Source organism: Chiloscyllium plagiosum, unplaced genomic scaffold (genome assembly GCF_037043375.1).
Source record: "Chiloscyllium plagiosum isolate Xiang-an unplaced genomic scaffold, Cpla_swu_hap1 HiC_scaffold_24, whole genome shotgun sequence".
In the NCBI taxonomy this organism is placed as follows: Eukaryota; Metazoa; Chordata; class Chondrichthyes; order Orectolobiformes; family Hemiscylliidae; genus Chiloscyllium; species Chiloscyllium plagiosum.
In genome coordinates this window covers 46,758,953-46,778,151 of record NW_028270162.1, presented here as the reverse complement: position 1 = coordinate 46,778,151, position 19,199 = coordinate 46,758,953, and the positions used below count along the sequence as shown (strand labels likewise).

General features: G+C 40.4%; 1 protein-coding gene and 1 long non-coding RNA gene across 2 annotated transcripts in view; both read right to left on the bottom strand.

The window, feature by feature from the left end:
* Positions 1 to 1,205: 1,205 nt before the first annotated feature.
* LOC148145440 (uncharacterized) lies at positions 1,206 to 6,294 on the bottom strand. Its single transcript, XR_015761311.1, has 4 exons — positions 6,169 to 6,294; positions 3,421 to 3,543; positions 2,691 to 2,789; positions 1,206 to 1,741 (listed from the first exon to the last, which is right to left on the bottom strand). It is a non-coding gene; the product is annotated as an uncharacterized LOC148145440 (long non-coding RNA).
* Positions 6,295 to 10,409: 4,115 nt separating this feature from the next.
* The window catches only part of sppl3 (signal peptide peptidase 3), a 114,282-nt gene continuing 105,492 nt past the window's right edge, over positions 10,410 to 19,199 (bottom strand). The window contains exon 10 of the mRNA XM_088000129.1: positions 10,410 to 12,025. Coding sequence (XP_087856255.1) covers positions 11,954 to 12,025 — 72 coding nt within the window. The 3' untranslated portion in view covers positions 10,410 to 11,953. The remainder of the gene's footprint in view (positions 12,026 to 19,199) is intronic.

Genomic DNA, 19,199 nt, shown 5'->3' with positions numbered 1-19,199 from the left:
TAACACCACTACTACTGCATGCGCAAGCAGGCTGCTTTGTCCTGGATGGTGTCAAGTTTCTTGTGTTGTTGGAGCTGCACTCATCCAGACAAGTGGGTGGTATTCCATCACATTCATGACTTGTACCTTATAGATGGTGAATAGGCTTTGGGGGAATCAGGGGGTGCATTACTCACTGCAGGATTCGTAGGCCCGAACCTACTGTTGTAGCCACAGTTTATCAAGGTATTTTCTAAGTGACCTGTTCAGAAATGTTAATTCACAACTCTGCAGGAGGAGGAACATTGACTGCAGAGGTTCAAGAGGGCAGCTTGCCATTGTGTTCTCAAGGGCAATTAGGGATGGACAACTGCTGTTTGCCCAGCCAACGATCTCCACATCTCACAAATTAATAAAACAAATGTGTGCATTATGTTCGGTCATCTCTGCGTTCCCTCCAACAAGTTTCCAAGTTGGATTCCAGAGAATGAAGCAGGCTTCCTCTGTGGTTCAGTTGCTTTGGCAATGAGTCATTGAACCAAAAAGACAAGAGTATGCTCACTTCATCTGCATTGCTAAGTCAGTGCTACTTAAATTTGAGGTGAGCAGGAACAAGAACCAACCAATGCACCTCCTTCACAAATCTTCACAGAGCCCTGCTGATGATGCACACGTTCAGACGTTGGATGAAGGCTGACAATGACAGTTGTCATTCTCATTCACTGTCTAGGAAAGTGTTTTCCAACTGTGGTTGGCAATCAGTTTCTTCACAAGATCTCCAACTTCCAACAATCCCACACATTCAGAGAGTCATAGAAATGTACAGCATGGAAACAGACCCTTCAGTCCAACCTGTCCATGCTGACCAGATATCCCAACCTGATCTAGTCCCACCTGCCAGCAACCGGCCCATATCCCTCCAAACTCTTCCTATTCATATACCCATCCAGATGCCTTTTAAATGTTGCAGTCGTACCAGCCTCCACCACTTCCTCTGGTAGCTCATTCCATATATGTACCACCCTCTGTGTGAAAAAGTTGCCCCTCAGGTCTCTTTTATATCTTTCCCCTCTCACCCTAAGCCCCCTAGTTCTGGACTCCCCAACCCTAGGGAAGAGACTTCATCTATTTATCCTATGTCTGCCCCTCATGATTTTCATTTACAATATTTATTTTCCACTAATAAACAGAACTTCCCAAAGGTATGAAAATAAAACTTATTTACTGTCACAGTGATATTGCCTGGTAGGGGATTGGTTGCAGCAGTGTTCGGGAGGTTAACCTTAGATTCTTGGAGGCTCTCAAGCATTCCTGATGAGAAATCCATCCGGTCTTGGCTCGCACATGGTTTGGCTGAGGGAGTGGAAAACAATGGAACAGTGGGGTGGGAATAGAACGATGATTCAGCAAAAGCAATTCAAAAAGTTTTAAGTTCTTATCTCAACTGCTAATCAAATAATTGCAATTGAGTTTTTTTTGCATTGAAATACATTTTTACACAATTGCATCACAAACCTTTCAGTTTGACTAAAAAAAAATGCCCTGCAGTCAAAATTCTCCACAGTCAGATGGGAGCTGGTGAATGGCTGTCTGTTGGCATAGCCACATTGCAGTCCACAAGCAAGATGGAGTCACATTTTAGACACCAGTGATGAACTTCTTGTTGTTTCATTATCTTCACATCCGTTCTCATCTTGGAAAGCCAGTCAAAAGAAGCATTAAGTCGCTGATTGCAGCAGGAAAACCCTTTTTGGAATTCTTTCTGAAAGCACCAGATGTCAGAAATTAACATCCATTTACAATCACTGGAGAGAGGCATGGCAATGCTAGACAATCTACTGGAATGAAACAATAGATAATGCTACCTAGTACGCAGATGGCACATTTACAGTAATTTTTTTCCCTTTTCACATAGCTCTGAGAATTCTTAGTCCATCAACAGTAAATGATATACTGCTGAATGAATAATCTGTTAAGAACTAACAATTGCTGTTCCTGTGGAGTTCTGTAGCCATTAAATGCAGGTTTCAGAATCTGAATATATTTTCAGTAGCACAGTCTAGGTCCATTCACCACAGTGAGGGAGTGGAAATGGCTGGTATCTGTGGAATTGCAGCATCCCAAAAAGAGTTGAGACTTCCAGGAGAGAAGAAAAACTTGAGAGTAAAATACAATTTTTAAACATTGTTAAAAGGTGAGTGGAAATCGAATTTTTATGTCTTGCCTGCATCAGAAACAGAATACAAGTAAAAGACTTAAAAAAGAGATGCCATTTTATACAGAACGAGAGGAGGATGCTAATTGATTGGGCCATTATAGGCACAGAGGTATCTCTCAAGCAAAACTATTTCTTGTGTCCTAACTTTGATACGTACAACTCTCCTATCTCTCTCTGCAATGTTTTAAGTTCTGTGCTACCAAATGTTTATTTAAAATACAGGTTAAAATGTTCTAAGTGTAGTTGTTGGCTTGCAAATGATACAAGTTATAACCAACAAAATCACCTTATGGACTCAACATTTAACACTATACAACTTCCAGTGAATTAACTGAAAAGCCTTTAGAGGGAAAGGGACTTGAGGTTTAAAAGAGGTTTTCATAAAATAACTTCAATACGTCTCTAATTATTATTGATCCATGTTAGAATATACAATATTTACTCACATAAGACCGTGGTTTATGCTTTAGTCAATGCAAAAGTGCTTACTGACCCAGGGTCTAATAATTCAACCAGGATCTTGGAAAACCTTGCTTGATTTTCAACTTGATTTTCATTATCCCAACAGTTCACCAGGCACAAGAATTACAGCCTAAAAATTTACAAAACGGTTTATAAGCACATGAAACAGAAGCAAACACACTTTGAAAAACCTAACAGGAACTAAAAACACATTCTTGGGTTCAGAAGATTCTCCCTTCTCTGTTCACTATAACTGGTACTCACGTTCCCTTCTGATCTATACCTCCCATCCCTAGATGTTTTACAATTGTACATATTTCAACTTGTATAATTGACACTGAATTGCAGCCTGTCTGAATGAAAATTTATTGCGAATAGTTACTTTGTGTTAATAGGAAAACACCTTTGTTCCTCTGTTGTGATTACTTCTTCAATGGATTTGATAGCTATAAACATGACACAATGCAATTAAACATAACTCCAAGGGATTCACCTAATTCTGAAGGTCTAGCAATAATCCAAATTCAATCCTATAAGGACCTTTAATTTATTCAGATATCATGCATCATCACTCACTTAATATGTAGGAAACATGATGATGATCTGACCTTTATAGCAATTTTTAATGTAGTTTGTCAGCTTTCTCTGACAATATTCAATTGCAGCAGTCAAGTAAAATAGGGTCAAAGTAGCATATAACTTGACCAGTGCTATTACGTGCAATTCAGTCTGCATTTTAAAGATATATATCTTGCACTCACCTGTAATGTCATTTAAAATAAAACAAATGAAGCATTCGGTAGAGTTGAATAGCGAAAGGTCAGACAATTTGGGAAGCAGTTAGCTGGTGTTCAGGACTTTCTTTGGTATCATCATTGACAAGTCTGTCGAGAGCAGTTTAAGTAAACAACTATGTAATAAGAGACAGATATAATATTTTTACTATTATATAAAGCTAGCACTTGCATGTAACAAAGATACAGAAATTGACAATTTGTATAACCAGCTTTTACTTGACCAATTATTTTAAAATGGCTGGGTATATGTTTTATACAATGTAGTTGATGGGATAACAGATTTAAAATCTGTCCTTTGAAAGTACAAGAAATAATAGCTTCTGAGAACACATTTCAGTTCCAAGATTATTTGACTAAATATGATACTGCTTTTGGGGGGTGGGATCTCATTTAGTTAATATGGACAAAGAATCAATCAGAAGCAATTGTTGCGACATTACCTTTCCTAGTCTTCAATCTTTTATGTAAGAACATTCAATTAAGATTTTATGTATTGTAACAAACATTTTCTATTGGAGTTAAATCCAGGATCAGGTGACTGAGTTCACACTGGGTGAACCTGGGTATTTCCCAACAGGAAGCCTGGATGATTCAGGACATACACAAGTTGCTAGAAACCAGGCGTGAGGCTTTCAGATCAGGAGACCCACTCAAATATAAGGAATCCAAGTATGACCATCGCAGAGCCATTAATACAGCCAAGGACCAATACCAAATGAGAGACCCGGACAGATACCCGGCAACTATGGCAAGAACTGAATAACATCACAGGTTCTAAAAAGAGACAGTGCAAGATAGCAGATGATGACACACCCCTCCCAGATTGTCTCAACACCTATGCTCTCTTTGAGCAGAATTTCGGCGGAGAGGTAATAATCCTGATGAACCTACCCCAACTGCATCAGAGGTCAGATCAGTTTTCCTTCATGTGAATCCAAGCAAAGGTATGGAACCAGATGGAGTACTAAGCCGTGCACTCAGAGCATGCACACATCAACTGGCAGAGGTCTTCTCGGACATCTTCAACCTCTCCCTGCAGCAGGCCACTGTCCCTACCTGTTTCAAGAGGCCAACATCATCCCTGTGCCTAAGGCAGCTCATGCAGCATGTCTCAATGACTACCACCCAGTGGCCCTAACTTCAGTGGTCATGAAGTGCTTTGAAAGGCTGGTCATGGCATTAATCAACTCCAGCCTCCCCCTACTCTTGCCCTACTTCAATTTACCTATCGGACCAACAGATCCATGTCTGATGCCTTATCACTTGCCCTTCACTCCTCCCTAGAACACCTTGACACCAAGAACAGCTACATATGAATTCTACTCATTGACTACAGTTCAGCCTTCAACACTATCATCCTCTCAAGACTGATTACTAAACTTAAGTGATCTCAGACTAAGCCCCACTCTCTACAACTGGATCCTCAGTTTCCTGACCCACAGGCCACAATCAGTGAAGATTGGGGACAATATTTCATCCTCACTAAAACTCAACACTGGAGCCGCCCTAGGGGTGCGTACTCAGCCCCCTTACTCACTGTATATCCATGACTGCATTGCCAAAAGCCAGACTAATGCCATTTACAAGTTTGCTGATGACAACACCATAGTCTGTTGAATCTCAGATGGTGACAAACTAAACTACAGACGAGGAGTGAAAGACCAGGAAAAATGGTGCACTGAGAACAACCTAGCTCTCAATGCCGGCAAAACCAAGGAACTCGTTATTGGCTTTCGATAGGATGTTACTCATGCCACCCTATACATTAACAGCATAGAGGTAGAAGAGTGGAGAGCGTCAAGTTCCAGGAAATGGTCATCCACAACAATCTTTCTTGGACTCTTCATGTTGACACATGGTTACAAAATCCCAACAATATCTTTTCTTCCTCAGGCTGCTGAGAAAATTTGGCATGACAGCGAATACCCTTGCCAACTTTTATAGGTGCGCCATCAAGAGCGTCTGTCTGGGTGTATCACTATCTGGTATGGCAACTGTACCTTTCAAGATCGGACACGGTTACAGAGAGTGGTGAACTCGGCCCGGACAATCACAAAGGCCAACCTCCCATCGATAGAATCCATCTACCAGTCCCACTGTCCAGCATTCTCAAAGGTCAATCCCAACCTGCCAATATTTTTCTAGAATCTCTACCATCGGGGAGAAGGTACAGAAACCTGAACACACACACACACCAGCCTGTTTCGAAACAGTTTCTACCCAACTATTGTTAGAATACTGAATGGACTCAAACTCTTAACACTCACCTATACCTATGTTTTTGCTGCTGCTTACCTATTATTTACTATGTCACTTAACTCTGTGATCTGCTCATATTGCTCACAAGACAAAGCTTTTCACTGTGCCTCACTGCACATGACAATAAATTCAATTCAATTCTGGATTTATTCTGCATAGTTATGCAGTTCTCGCCCGACAATCAACAGCAACAAGATATTTTTACCCCTAAGAAACATTCTTTGCATAATCACACTGGAGGTTTGCTTGAATACTTTCCTGCAGCTATCTTTGCATTGACTCAATAATCTCTTCTCAACAACATACCATTTGATCAGTAATGACCAGAAGTCTTTTTGGAGTTAGCCAGATGTAGAGAAACCATGATCATGGAAGCACTCCAATTTTAGGAATGGAAAATTGGAGAATTTTGTTTCTCGTTAATCAAATGTCAATATAGAACTTTTTTCTTACCTTTTCATAGCAACACAACAAGTAGGATCCCAAGTACATCACTTGATTTTTCTGGCAATCATTCTAAACGATCATAGAAGCTGCTGAAATAGTGACTAATTTAGATCATACCAACTAAGCAGGTCAATAAAGCACTTTATAATAAACAATAGTTGCTTAATGTTCTCTTAGGCTTTAAGTATTGACTGATAATTCACTATCCTGTCACAATGTTATTGTTCATTATCACCACTATATTCTATATTGTAAACATTTTATAAAACTGAACAAGTTTGAGCTTGATTAATTTTAATATTTATTAAGTGTCACATAGACATCTCAAACTTCCCACAATTTGGAAAAGGGATTTTTAACCTGATAAAGTTTCATAGAACAATAATTTAGGGTCAAGTTTAAAAAGGTGAGCACTAGGTTTTGAAAAACATACCACAGTAAGTCACGTGCTAATGGTCAGCCTGGGAGTCTGAAGCCATTGCTTATGGTAAAGCAACAATGTCCAAAGAAACCAAACTCCTAGTTCTATCAAAAGTCAACAGAGCAGCCTATGAAAAGTATATACCTGCCTGCTTTCAATTACTATTTGCGGTTTCTTTTCTGTAATGTATGCGAGAGGTATGGTATGAGAGATTATGTACACATGAGACAGAAATAACATGCAATTATCTGAAGCCTTTGATAATGTTCCAAGAACATGATTCAGCTAGTTTTGAGAAAAAAAAATTGGGATAAATATTTCGCAAGGATAATGTCCCTGCTCTTCAAAATAGTGCTGGGATATCTTTGACATCCACCTGAGAATAAACATGGCCTATTTAAAAGGCAGTGCTCGAATAGCATGACACTGCTCAATGCAGCATCAGCCTAGATTTAGTATTCAAGTCTTTAGGTGGAACTTGAATCATTAACTTCTAACTCAGAGGCAAGTGGAGTGGCTACACACAAGGTAAACAAGCATGGAATTAAAGTATGTAGACCTTTAAAGACAGGATCAGTTTAGCTGTGACATCCATCATTGCCAATGGTTTATCAACACTTCTACTTCACTAAAGGCAGATTCCCGAAACCTGGCGCACTGCACGAGGAATCATTGCCATCCTGAGAATAAAAACAGGAGGCATGAGATCAACAACAGCCAATGAGAAAATATCTTTAAAGTCAGACAGTAGTGGTGAAATGCTAAAGGTTGGGCTATTTTTTCCCCCCTAGATGATTGTTAATTTTAATAGTTTTCTAATTCATTTCAGTAGCACCCCTTACACACTTAATATTTCAGTTGTACAGCACTGCAAGTTTAATAAAAAGCATATACTGACAAACTAATTTTGGCATATTGATGGCATGGGTAATAGTCCTTTCAGATTGCTGTATAATGTTTCCTGTTCCTTTTTATTGAGTACTAGAAATTCAGAGCTGGCATACTAATTATTGAAAACAGGAATGAAGCTGAAACAGCATGGTAGATGACTGAGGTGCAGTGTTCTTCAATTCTTTGATTGCAGTATATTTACAGAGAGATTATATTTGGATTAGTTAAATAAAGGTGGCAGAGAACATCACTTAGAGTACTGCTGTTAAGAAATTTCTCCTATACCAGAAAATACAGTTCCTGAAAGTTTTTGTATTTTGCTAACTGAAAGCTATACGTGTTCAAAGACAACATTAGTTGTGTCTTTTTCAGAATGACCTTTTATGAAATAGGAAAAGGTTTATAACCTCCACGCCCAAGGAACCGAAGGCCCTCCACAGCTCTACGGTGTACTGATCGGGAATGAAACAAGAGGGGACCAAATCTAATGATTTCTAGTTTGTAGAGGTCATAATGAGGTTGCATAAGAATATAAATGGAAGAGTAGGCAAGATCATGGGAGTTAGAAAATAATGTGAGGAAATGTAAAGTTATCCACTTCAAGAGGAAGTAGCAGACAAAACAATATTTAGAACAGAATTGGAAATGTTGGTAATGAGAAGAACCTTGTACACTAATCATAAATTTGGCACAGGTACACCAACCACTTCAGAATACAAATGTCAGCGTTTGTTGCAGACGATTTGAATTCTAAGAGGGAGGATATTTTATTGCAGTTGAAAAGGGCTTTGGTGAGACCAAAGGTGCAAGTGTACCTGAGAGTGCAATTCTTCTCCTTACCCAAAGGGAGTACTGCGAAGGCTCAATGAACTGAATAGTAGAATGATAGTATCCCTGGCTCAGAAGTCTGGAAAGATGGGTTGGCTATTTCAGAGTGGTAGAGGAAATATTGCTTCATTCAAAAAAAAGCTATGAATCTTCAGAATTTTCTACACCAGAGAGACATGGATCCTCAACTGATGAATATATTCAAGTTGCAGACTGATAAATCTTTGGATATTAAGGTAATTAAGAAATTAGCAATTTGAGAATCTGGAATTAAGGTACAGCACATCAGTCATGATTAAACTAAACAACAGGACGAGTAGGCAGGGCACAGCTCCAAAACTCTGTCAAATATTAGTCTCAGGCTAGGTCATGTCTTGAAAAAAAACATTTCTTTATGACACTGGAGGTTTGATGAACAACCATGTTCACTCAGCTAGTCATCCCTTTCAGTGGGAGAATGGAAAAGATGTCAGATAACATTCGTTACTTCCAAACTATAATGTGATATTCTCTGCAGCAGTGTTTGGGAGTAAGGTAAGTGTTGTTTTAAGCTTTTGCTAGGAGTAAGGAAGTCAGAAATTACAGTATGTGGAGCATCAGGAAGTTAAGATTTAAAAGGTCTGAACAAAAGCACAAATCCTCCACACTCAGAGGTGGCAAATGCGGCTGGACTAGTTTAGAATGTCTGGTCGGCATGGATGAACTAAACCAAAGTGTCGGTTTCCATGCTATGCCTCTCTATGACTGAACGATCTGCTCTTCAACTTAAGCATTTTTAATTTATTTCTAACACATTTAAAGATGGACTGGTTGCATGGACTAAGTGCCGGAATGTTTGAAGTTAATAATATGCTTCATTAAGATTCAGATTGCCTTTGAAAAAAAATCACTAAAGTGCATTAAACCCTTTCCCACAAAAAAAACTGGACCAGGATTTTGAGATGCAGGGACAGGTCATTCTGCTATAACACACGGGTCATTACCACAACTTCGTTATAACACTATAACGAATTGGGGACACAGTTTCTAAAGCACAAAGTGTGCATTGGTTATAATGAGATTCCAACCCACTAGTTTAAACAGAGCTGCTATTACGCAATTTTCTTATAACACAGGATTGTTTGAGAATGGAGCTACTGCATTATAGCAGAACTGACTGGATTTTAGTGACATTTCCTATTTCAGTGAAACAGCAGTCCTGGCCCTCAAGTTAGTTTTGCTTCATGTGCCTTTCTCACTTCCTACATTTGCCCTTTAACCAAGTACATAGTCTCATTTAATCAGTACTTTCCTCTTTAACTCCAAGTAATCCTGATAAATATCTCAAGAAACTACACATAAAAGATAAGCTAAAACAGCTGAATTGTGTTTTGGCATGTCATAAATCATTGCCAGAGGGTGGTGATTTTGTGGAACTCATTGCCATGGAGACCAAATCATAGAGTTTTTTTAGGATTGAGATGGATAGGTTCTTGATTGGCAAGGGGAGCGAGGGTTACAGACAAAAGGCAAGAGAATGGGGTTGAGAAACTGGAGCACTCAATGGGTCTAATGGCATAATTCTGCTCATATGTCTATGGTATCATGCAGGGTTTGACTAAAAGCAGCGTCATATTTTGAGGGGGAGATATGGAGAAGGAGGAATGCTGCTAGAATTGTTCACAAATTGAAATTGCAAATGCTGGAAGTTTCTGCCTCAAAGTTCACACGCATGAACTCTCATCAAGTGGGTGAAACACTCATCAAGAGTGCACTTCTCAACAACCACTGCAAACTCAGATGTCTTTTATAATCTGCAGAAAAGTAACTGACAAAAATGTTTCTGCAGTGATTTAGCTTTTTAATCTAATGCAATTCTGCTATATTGAACATGTCAATAGTAACTTTTATGATCCATCGTTTTCAGCACAGTCAGGTTCGCAGGGTGAAATGTGTTCACATCATCATCATTCCTCCAGCTGATTCCCCACTGGTAGCACATCAACTCCACTTAATAATGCCACCCCAACAAAATCCTTTTTGAAGAATATTTGCAATAAACAAAGATAACCACTTCTCTTAAAAAAAAAAGTAACCTTGCAGAACACTGCAAAATAAACCACACAGGTGCACTTAAACTTTTGGTTTTATTTACAAAGGAATCTTGACTGCGCATGTTATATAGAGATGAAAGATATTGTTCATTTCCAGGGCCAGAAACACACACCTGATGTACAAGGATTGTACAGTAATCATTCAGTCCATCTGACTGATTTCAGCAAAGCCAGAATCTATAAAATGGCTTCATCAACTTGTCTAGTCTACGGCACGATAACATTACTGTTGTTTTCAAGAAAACAATACCATCTTTAAAAATAATAACCTGACACTCTGGGAGAACACGTTGGGGGCTGGGTCAGGGAGAAGTGGGCATGGAGGAAGAACTTGAAGCATTGTTTGTATTAATTCATTTTGGTTCCAGGCCTTGCACTCTATTCAGAAATCTCTAGGTCTGAAGACTACAATTGCCATCTTGATCGTACAATGATGACAGGAATTCTAGAGGCACACAAACCTTCAGTTTGGATTCACGTTCTATTGCATGTTAAATTGCTGCTCCCACAGCAGCCAAAGTCAATGCCTATCAGAAACAATTCTGCGAACCAAATACAAACCTAAGGTACAAAACAGATACTGCTTGTAAACTTGGACAAGATTACACTTATCAACATATGTAGAGCTAACAACGCACATTTGAACAAATGTATACAAAAAAAGAAATATTTACAAGGATACACCACTACAATCAAGAGGGTTTAGGTAACGAGTACCGCTATGATACATGCATTAGCTAAATTAATCAAACCAAAAAAAGAAACGGGGAAAACCATAAAAAGTTAACTTTTTTGCTACACCAATCTTAATTGTGCAAGATCAACTCGGGTCATGAACACAGGTACAAGTGCAAACTACAATTACGTTTCTAAAGTCACATATTATGGTATAAGAGCATCTTGGAAGAGGGAACAGTGGGTCTTATACTGAAGCAATATTTAATGCTATACATGCTAAAATTTACAACAGGCCACTCAAGTACACAACATGATTCATCTTGGCGTCTTAACCTTTCTGGATCATTGCAACAAAACATCAGGTGTAAAGTTAATTACAGCATAGATTTTACTGCATACTCAACTCGTGTCTGTGGGGGGAGGGGAGGAAGTATGAGTCACCGCACAGATAATTACTGAACTCAAGATATGTCGCTGCCTTGTCGTCTTCTTCAGGCTAAAGTTCAAGACAAACCAAACAGTCATTGACTTGGCGCTGGTCCCTTTAAACAGGCTTCTTCAAGTTGCGTCTTCTATATGGCAGCTCTATGTACAAGATTAGATTTGAGATCTTGTCATTAAAAAGGTGGGCTTCTTGTTCCTTTTTCATTTGTAATATACATGGTACGGCGTGAGTCTGTTGCTAATCCAAAGACTGCAGATGGGTTGGATTAATTGTACAGGGTCTGCATTCCATAAAAGGAAAAGGAAATTCCTCCACAACCATTTTTGTTAACACTTTAAGCACCAATCTTGCTTGATGAGAAGAATGAAACCACATGACACAAATCTTCTGGTGCCCACCGTACGTCATTCCTGCTCTTAGCTCCACTTCATGCCATCATACTTCCAGGAATCGAGAACTGTTTGCCTTGGAGTGGAATGGCTCTGACCACATACGCCGTAGATCACCCTGAGGAAACACACATACATGACAAGTGATAGTGACAACCCAAACAATCACTGGCATTTAAAAGATGTCCCAAGGCACTTGAGTGCTGGCAAACAAAATTTAACAGCAAACTTCACAAGCAAACACTGGTGAAAGATTGGTTTAAAGGATTATTTTACAAGGGAATTTCAAAATGAAACAACATCTCAACCCCATCAACAAAAACAAGCTTCCATACAACCTGTGCTCAAAAGAAACCAATAAATTCATAGCAGGTGCTTCTTAGAAATGGACATTAATGCATCTTATGTTGCCTTTATTAGATTACTTTACAGTGTGGAAACAGGCCCTTCGCCCTAACAAGTCCACACCGACCCGCCGAAGCGCAAACCACCCATACCCCTACATTTACCCCTTACCTAACACTACGGGCAATTTAGCATGGCCAATTCACCTGACCTGCACATCTTTGGACTGTGGGAGGAAACCGGAGCACCCGGAGGAAACCCACGCAGACACGGGGAGAATGTGCAAACTCCACAGTCGCCTGAGGCGGGAATTGAACCCGGGTTTCTGGCGCTGTGATGAAATGTTTCAAGAGTCATCCAGTAAAACAATCTGGATATCTGCCTATCTGAACACACAACAGTCTCACACTTGTGGGCATTTTAAGCTGCTTTTCTGCTTCATTAATATAGCTGACTGCATTATATCATACAAATAATCCTCACATCTTAGACCCTGACAGCGTGAAACTATGATTCTGCATCAGATTGGATTAAAGTAAAGACAAGGAATTTGTCTCACACATTTGATCTCTGTGACTACATTAACAGCAAACAGCGTGCATGCCCATTGATGGTATAGGACACAATACACAAGGATTGGCCTTTCATGCCCTCCAACCACAGTCCATTGCTGGTGCACTCTAACTCTCTCAAATCTAAGTTTCTTCTAATTTTCTATTTGGCTTTAAGATTTTTTTTTAAAGAAATAACTTGCACTGAAATCTGCTTTCAGAACATCCTAAAGGGTTCCACAAAATGTAAAGTTTAAAGTTCATTTGGACAGGACAACAGCAAAGAGGCAGATGACTGGGTAATCGGTTTCCATGGCTTTGGTTAAGAGACTCTCTCATCAGCCAGAATATACAGAGAAATTTTTCATAAAGTTTTCATAGTTGTACGAGATGACACAAACTCCTGATTTGATGTCTCATTAAAAGAGACAGCACCTGTCCTAATAATGTAGAATATATATTCAAAACTTGATTGAAATGTATCAGATCCTGAATGGCATTGGTTGACAAGGTGGAGAAAGTGAGGACTGCAGATGCTGGGGACCAGAGTTGAAAAATGTGGTGCTGGAAAAACACAGCAGGCCAGGCAGCATCCGAGGAACAGGAGAATCAACGTTTTGGACATAAGCCCTTCTTCAGGAATGAGGCTGGTGTGCCAAGCGGGCTGAGATAAAAGGTTGGTAGAGGAGCGCTGGGAATACGATAGGTGGAAGGAGGGGAGGGTGAGGGCGATAGGCCGGAGAGGGGGTGGGGGCGGAGAGGTCGGGAAGGAGATTGCAGGTCAAGAGGGCGGTGCTGAATCCAGGGATTGGGACTGAGATAAGATGGGGGAGGGGGGGAAAGAGGGGAAATGAGGAAGCTGGAGAAATCTACATTCATCCCGTGTGGTTGGAGGGTTCCTAGGCGGAAGATGAGGCGCTCTTCCTCAGGCGTCGTGTGGTCAGGGTCTGGTGATGGAGGCGGCCACAGACCTGCATGTCCTTGGCGGAGTGGGAGGGGGAGTTAAAGTGTTCGACCATGGGGCGGTTGGGTTGGTTGGTGTGGGTGTCCCAGAGGTGTTCCCTGAAACGTTCCACAAGTAGGCGGCCTGTCTCCCAATGTCTCCTCTACATTGGTTAAAGGGTGTTATTTTAAAATTTGGAGACACTTGAAGGATGTAAGTAGAAATTTTCTGAGGGTTGAGCAACTTTGTCTCTACCTCAAAAAACAGTGGAGGCGATGGAGTCACTGAATATGTTTGAAGTAGAGATGGATAGATACATGCTTGACAAGGGGATGAATGATTAGCAGAGTGGATGGGAACACAAGCAGATCAGCTATGAACCTACCGAATGGCAGAACAAGCTGCAGCGGTCAAATGGTCCAACTATTCTGCTCCTATTTTGTATAATCATATGACTCTGGAGTAAATTTGCCACATTCTGCAAAAACTAATTTTGAATTGATTTGATCTTTCTAGGACTCATGTACAAGTACTAATGTACAAGAATTCCCAGATATTTCTATGTAAAAACTTACCAGTGAAATACATTTGAAAGCACTTCTGTCACTTGGTTCACTGTCAATGCTGCTTCTCCAGTCCGACTGGATATCTTTGTACTTGGCACACTCTGTCTTCAGTCATTAAAAAGCCCTTTTTGGAGATGGGATGACTTCTGACTTGCCTTAATTTTTAAATTACTGATATGACTTCTGTATTGTAATCTGGTTACTAACATCTTTACTGAGGCAAAAATGTGCCAGAGAGCATAACTATTAAATACAAGGAGTCCCAATCATTAATCCACTGCATTCCAGAAAGAAAAAGGAGCTTAAAACATTCATGGCAAAACTATACTAATTATACTATTAAAAACAAATATTCTTCCATGCTGAACAGCAGTATAGCTTATAAAACATGTTAAACATTTGAAACAAACAAGGGCTAGATTTTCCTAACACATCAGAATGCGTGCTGACTAAAGTCTCCTTTTCCTAGTGTACAGGACTGCAGCTAACCCCATTTTTCACACACACCAAGGGTAATAAAATTAAAATGCACATGATGATTCTGATCACCTACAATTTCCCCTTTCTTACGCTGAAATCAATTCAATGAAATTTTAAAATTAAAATAGATTGCATATCACAGCATCATGCCAACAGAAATGACAGTTATGGGATGTTACCTGACAGCTGTAGGGCACAAACAGCACTAGTCTATTCTGAAAACGTAGCTGTCAATTATAATTCAGATTTACATTGCACATTTAATGTAATAAAACACTCCAAGGTGCTTCACGAATGTTCCAGTACAAACCCTGAAAGCAGACTCACAAGACAGATAGCCAAAAGCTTTGTCAAAGAGGTCTGTTATACGTTGCTACTTAAAAGGAGAGCGCAACTGGGATGCAGCAAGGTTCAGGGAGGGAATTTCAGAATTTCAATCCATACCAGAGGCAGCTAAATGTATAAATATGAACAGTGAGCAATTCAGACTGAGATGAAGAGTCCAGAATTAGAGAAGTACAAATATTCCTGAGAGGTGTTGCTGGAAGTAATTAGAGAGGGTCAGTGTCAAGGCTATAAAGGATTTTAATAAGTGTGGCAGAACTAATGGGAAAGCCAGAAATAAGGGTCCAAATGGCAGATTTCTGAAATTCGAATACAAGAAATTTCTAATCCCAAGGCAGCTTAGGAAACTTAACTAGCAGTAGGCGGTATGCCCTGTAATTTCTTTTGTTTAAATCAGCTACACGGACCTTCGAGGCTGGTGCTGGAAGAAACATGTAGAACTGGATGTCAATGACATGTTTGGCGTGCCAATGCTGATCACTATGTCTGCAACATGGGAGTGGCTGTGTACACATGCAGCTCACAGGGAATGCAAGGGGCAGGAATTGAAAACAATGACTGCAATCTTATCAAGATGTAATTGCAAGAAATTTCTGCTCGTCTAATGCTGGACATTGGATGTACAGTCAAATAGTTAGCAACAGTGAAGGAGCTGAGTGAGGCGGAGAGATAGAACTGGGTGTTAAGAATGCAACCCAGCTGGTGAAGGTGTTCCCATCCAGCTGGATTACAGGGGAGAGCTGTTGGGAAGATAATGGTAGCAGTCAATCTCGTCAAAAGCTGTGGTAGATTGAGAAAGAATGACAAAGAAATAGTTTACAGGGAGTGGGATTAAAATGGACAGCTCTGTTGAACATGGTTGAATAATCTTTCTGTGCTCCATTCTTCTATGAACATATCTTGGAATGCACATAACTTGCTAACAGTTTATAAAGCAGAGTCTGCATATTTAATCTCCACAGTATGTGTTAAATAGCACATACCTAACTGTGATCAACTGTGATTATGCTAAATAATTTAGTGGAGGAAATATGAGATTGCACAAGTAAAACAATGATCCAAATTTACTTACTAATAAAGTTGCTTAGCAGCTAAAGACAGGAAGGATGCTCCTTTTCATAAGGCAGTTATTTTTTTTATTAGCCTTTTAAAGTGTATTTAAATATTGGGATAAATCAATTGGAAAGCATATTCGTCCTGTGATGAGATATCGCAGCTACTTTTTCTTAAGTTATGGATGGAGATTAGATGCCCTTAACAGAACTTAAAGCTGTTGAGGAATTGTCTTGCCTTATATTGCATTGCTGGCAGTTCACTGGAGGTTTACTAGCCTGATATCTGAATCATGACAAGTATTGAACAGGCTGGAATGTTGCATCTGGAGTTTAGAATAATGAGAAGCTATTTGACTGAAATGTTCAAGTTCCTGAAAGGTCTTGACAAGGTCGATGTGGAAAGGTTGTTTTCCCCTGTGGGTCAGTCCAGAACTAGGGGGCAGAATTTTAAAATTAGGAGTCGTTCTTTTAGGACAGAAATTAGAACTTTTTTTCGGAGAGTTGTGCAATCTGAAAACTCTGCCTCAAAAAAAAACTGGGGAGGTGGAGGGGTTGTTAAATATTTTAAAGACAGAAGTGGACAGGCTCTAGTTTCCTTTGGAAGGGGAATTGAGTTTTCAGCAGTGGGTGGAATTTGAAATAGAAAAAGGTCAGCCATGATCTGACTGAATGGTGGAGTAGGCTCAAGGGACTGAATTGTCTACTTCTGCTCCCATTTTCTATGTTCACATAGTTAATCACTTTGAAGAAGATTTCACAGAATGCTCCAGTTATATAGAACATTGGTGAGACCACACCTGGAGTACTGCGCACAGTATTTATTTAAGGATGCAAGTGCATTGGAAGCAGTTCAGAGAAAGTTTGCAAGCCAAATATCTGGAATGGGGTCAGTTGACTAATGAGGCAAGATAGGACGGACTATGCTTTTATCCACTGGAGTTTAGAAAAGTAAGAGGTGATGATTGAAACACTAGTTCCTAAGGGATATAAAGGTTCGATGTGGAGAGGGTGTTTTGTTTTTGAGTGTCCAGGACTGGGTTCATCATGTGAAAATATGAGGTCACCCATTATAAAACAGAGATAGAACATAGAAAAATACAGCGCAGTACAGGCCCTTTGGCCCTCGATGTTGCGCCGATCCAAGCCCACCTAACCTACACTAGCCCACTATCCTCCATATGCCTATCCAATGCCCGTTTAAATGCCCATAAAGAGGGAGAGTCCACCACTGCTACTGGCAGGGCATTCCATGAACTCACGACTCGCTGAGTAAAGAATCTACCCCTAACATCTGTCCTATACCTACCACCCCTTAATTTAAAGCTATGCCCCCTCGTAATAGCTGACTCCATACGTGGAAAAAGGTTCTCATGGTCAACCCTATCTAAATCCCTAATCATCTTGTACACCTCTATCAAGTCACCCCTAAACCTTATTTTCTCCAATGAAAACAGCTCCAACTGCCTCAGCCTTTCCTCATACGATCTTCCTACCATACCAGGCAACATCCTGGTAAACCTCCTCTGCACCCGTTCCAGTGCCTCCACATCCTTCCTATAGTATGGCGACCAAAACTGCACACAATACTCCAGATGTGGCCGCACCAGAGTCTTATACAACTGCAACATGACCTCAGGGCTCCGGAGCTCAATTCCTCTACCAATAAAAGCCAGTACGCCATATGCCTTCTTCACCGCACTATTTACCTGGGTGGCAACTTTCAGAGATCTGTGTACATGGACACCAAGATCCCTCTGCTCATCCACACTACCAAGTCTCCGTCCATTAGCCCAGTACCCCATCATTTTGTTACTCTTACCAAAGTGAATCACCTCTCACTTACCTACATTGAACTCCATTTGCCACCTTTCTGCCTAACTCTGCAACTTGTCTATATCCTGCTGTAACCTGACACATCCTTCCTCACTGTCAAAAACTCCACCGACTTTCGTATCATCCGCAAACTTGCTCACCCAACCTTCTAGCCCCTCCTCCAGGTCATTTATAAAAATGACAAACAGCAATGGTCCCAAAACAGATCCTTGTGGAACACTGCTAGTAACTGCACTCCAAGATGAACCTTTACCATCAACTACTACCCTCTGTCTTCTTCCAGCCAGCCAATTCCTAATCCAAACCTCCAACTCACCCTCAATGCCATACCTCTGTATATTTTGCAGTAGCCTACCAAGGGGAACCTTATCAAACACCTTACTAAAATCCATATACACCACATCTACCGCTTTCCCCTCGTCCACCTCCTTAGTCACCTTCTCAAAGAATTCAATAAGGTTTGTGAGGCACGACCTGCCCTTCACAAAACCATGCTGACTATCCTTGATCACATTATTCCTATCCAGATGTTCATAAATCCTATCCCTTACAATTCTCTCTAAGACTTTGCCCACAACAGAAGTGAGACTCACTGGCCTATAGTTACTAAGGTTATCCCTACTCCCCTTCTTGAACAAGGGAACCACATTTGCTATCCTCCAGTCTTCTGGCACTATTCCTGTAGACAACGAGGACAAAAAAATCAAGGCCAATGGCTCTGCAATCTCCTCCCTTGCTTCCCAGAGAATCCAAGGATAAATGCTATCAGGCCCAGGGGACTTATCTATTTTCACCCTTTCCAGAATTTCCAACACCTCTTCCCTACATACCTCAAAGCCTCAAAGATGAGGAATAGGATTCTCTCACAGGAAGACGTGAGTTTTTGTCAATTGGAAGTGATGCTGCGGCTTTATACAAGTTTGGTTAGGCTGCTTTTAGAGCATTGCGTTCAATTCTGGTGGCCACATTACAGGAAGGATATGGAAGCTTTGGAGAGGATGCAGACGAGATTTACCAGGATGCTGCCTGGATTAGAGGGTATGATCTATAGAGGAGAGCTGGACAAACTAGGGTTGTTTTCTCTGGAGCGGTAGAGGAGAAACCTGATAGAAGTTTATAAAATTGAGAGAGGCATAGATAGGGTTGTCAGAATCTTTTTCCCCAGAGTTGAAAT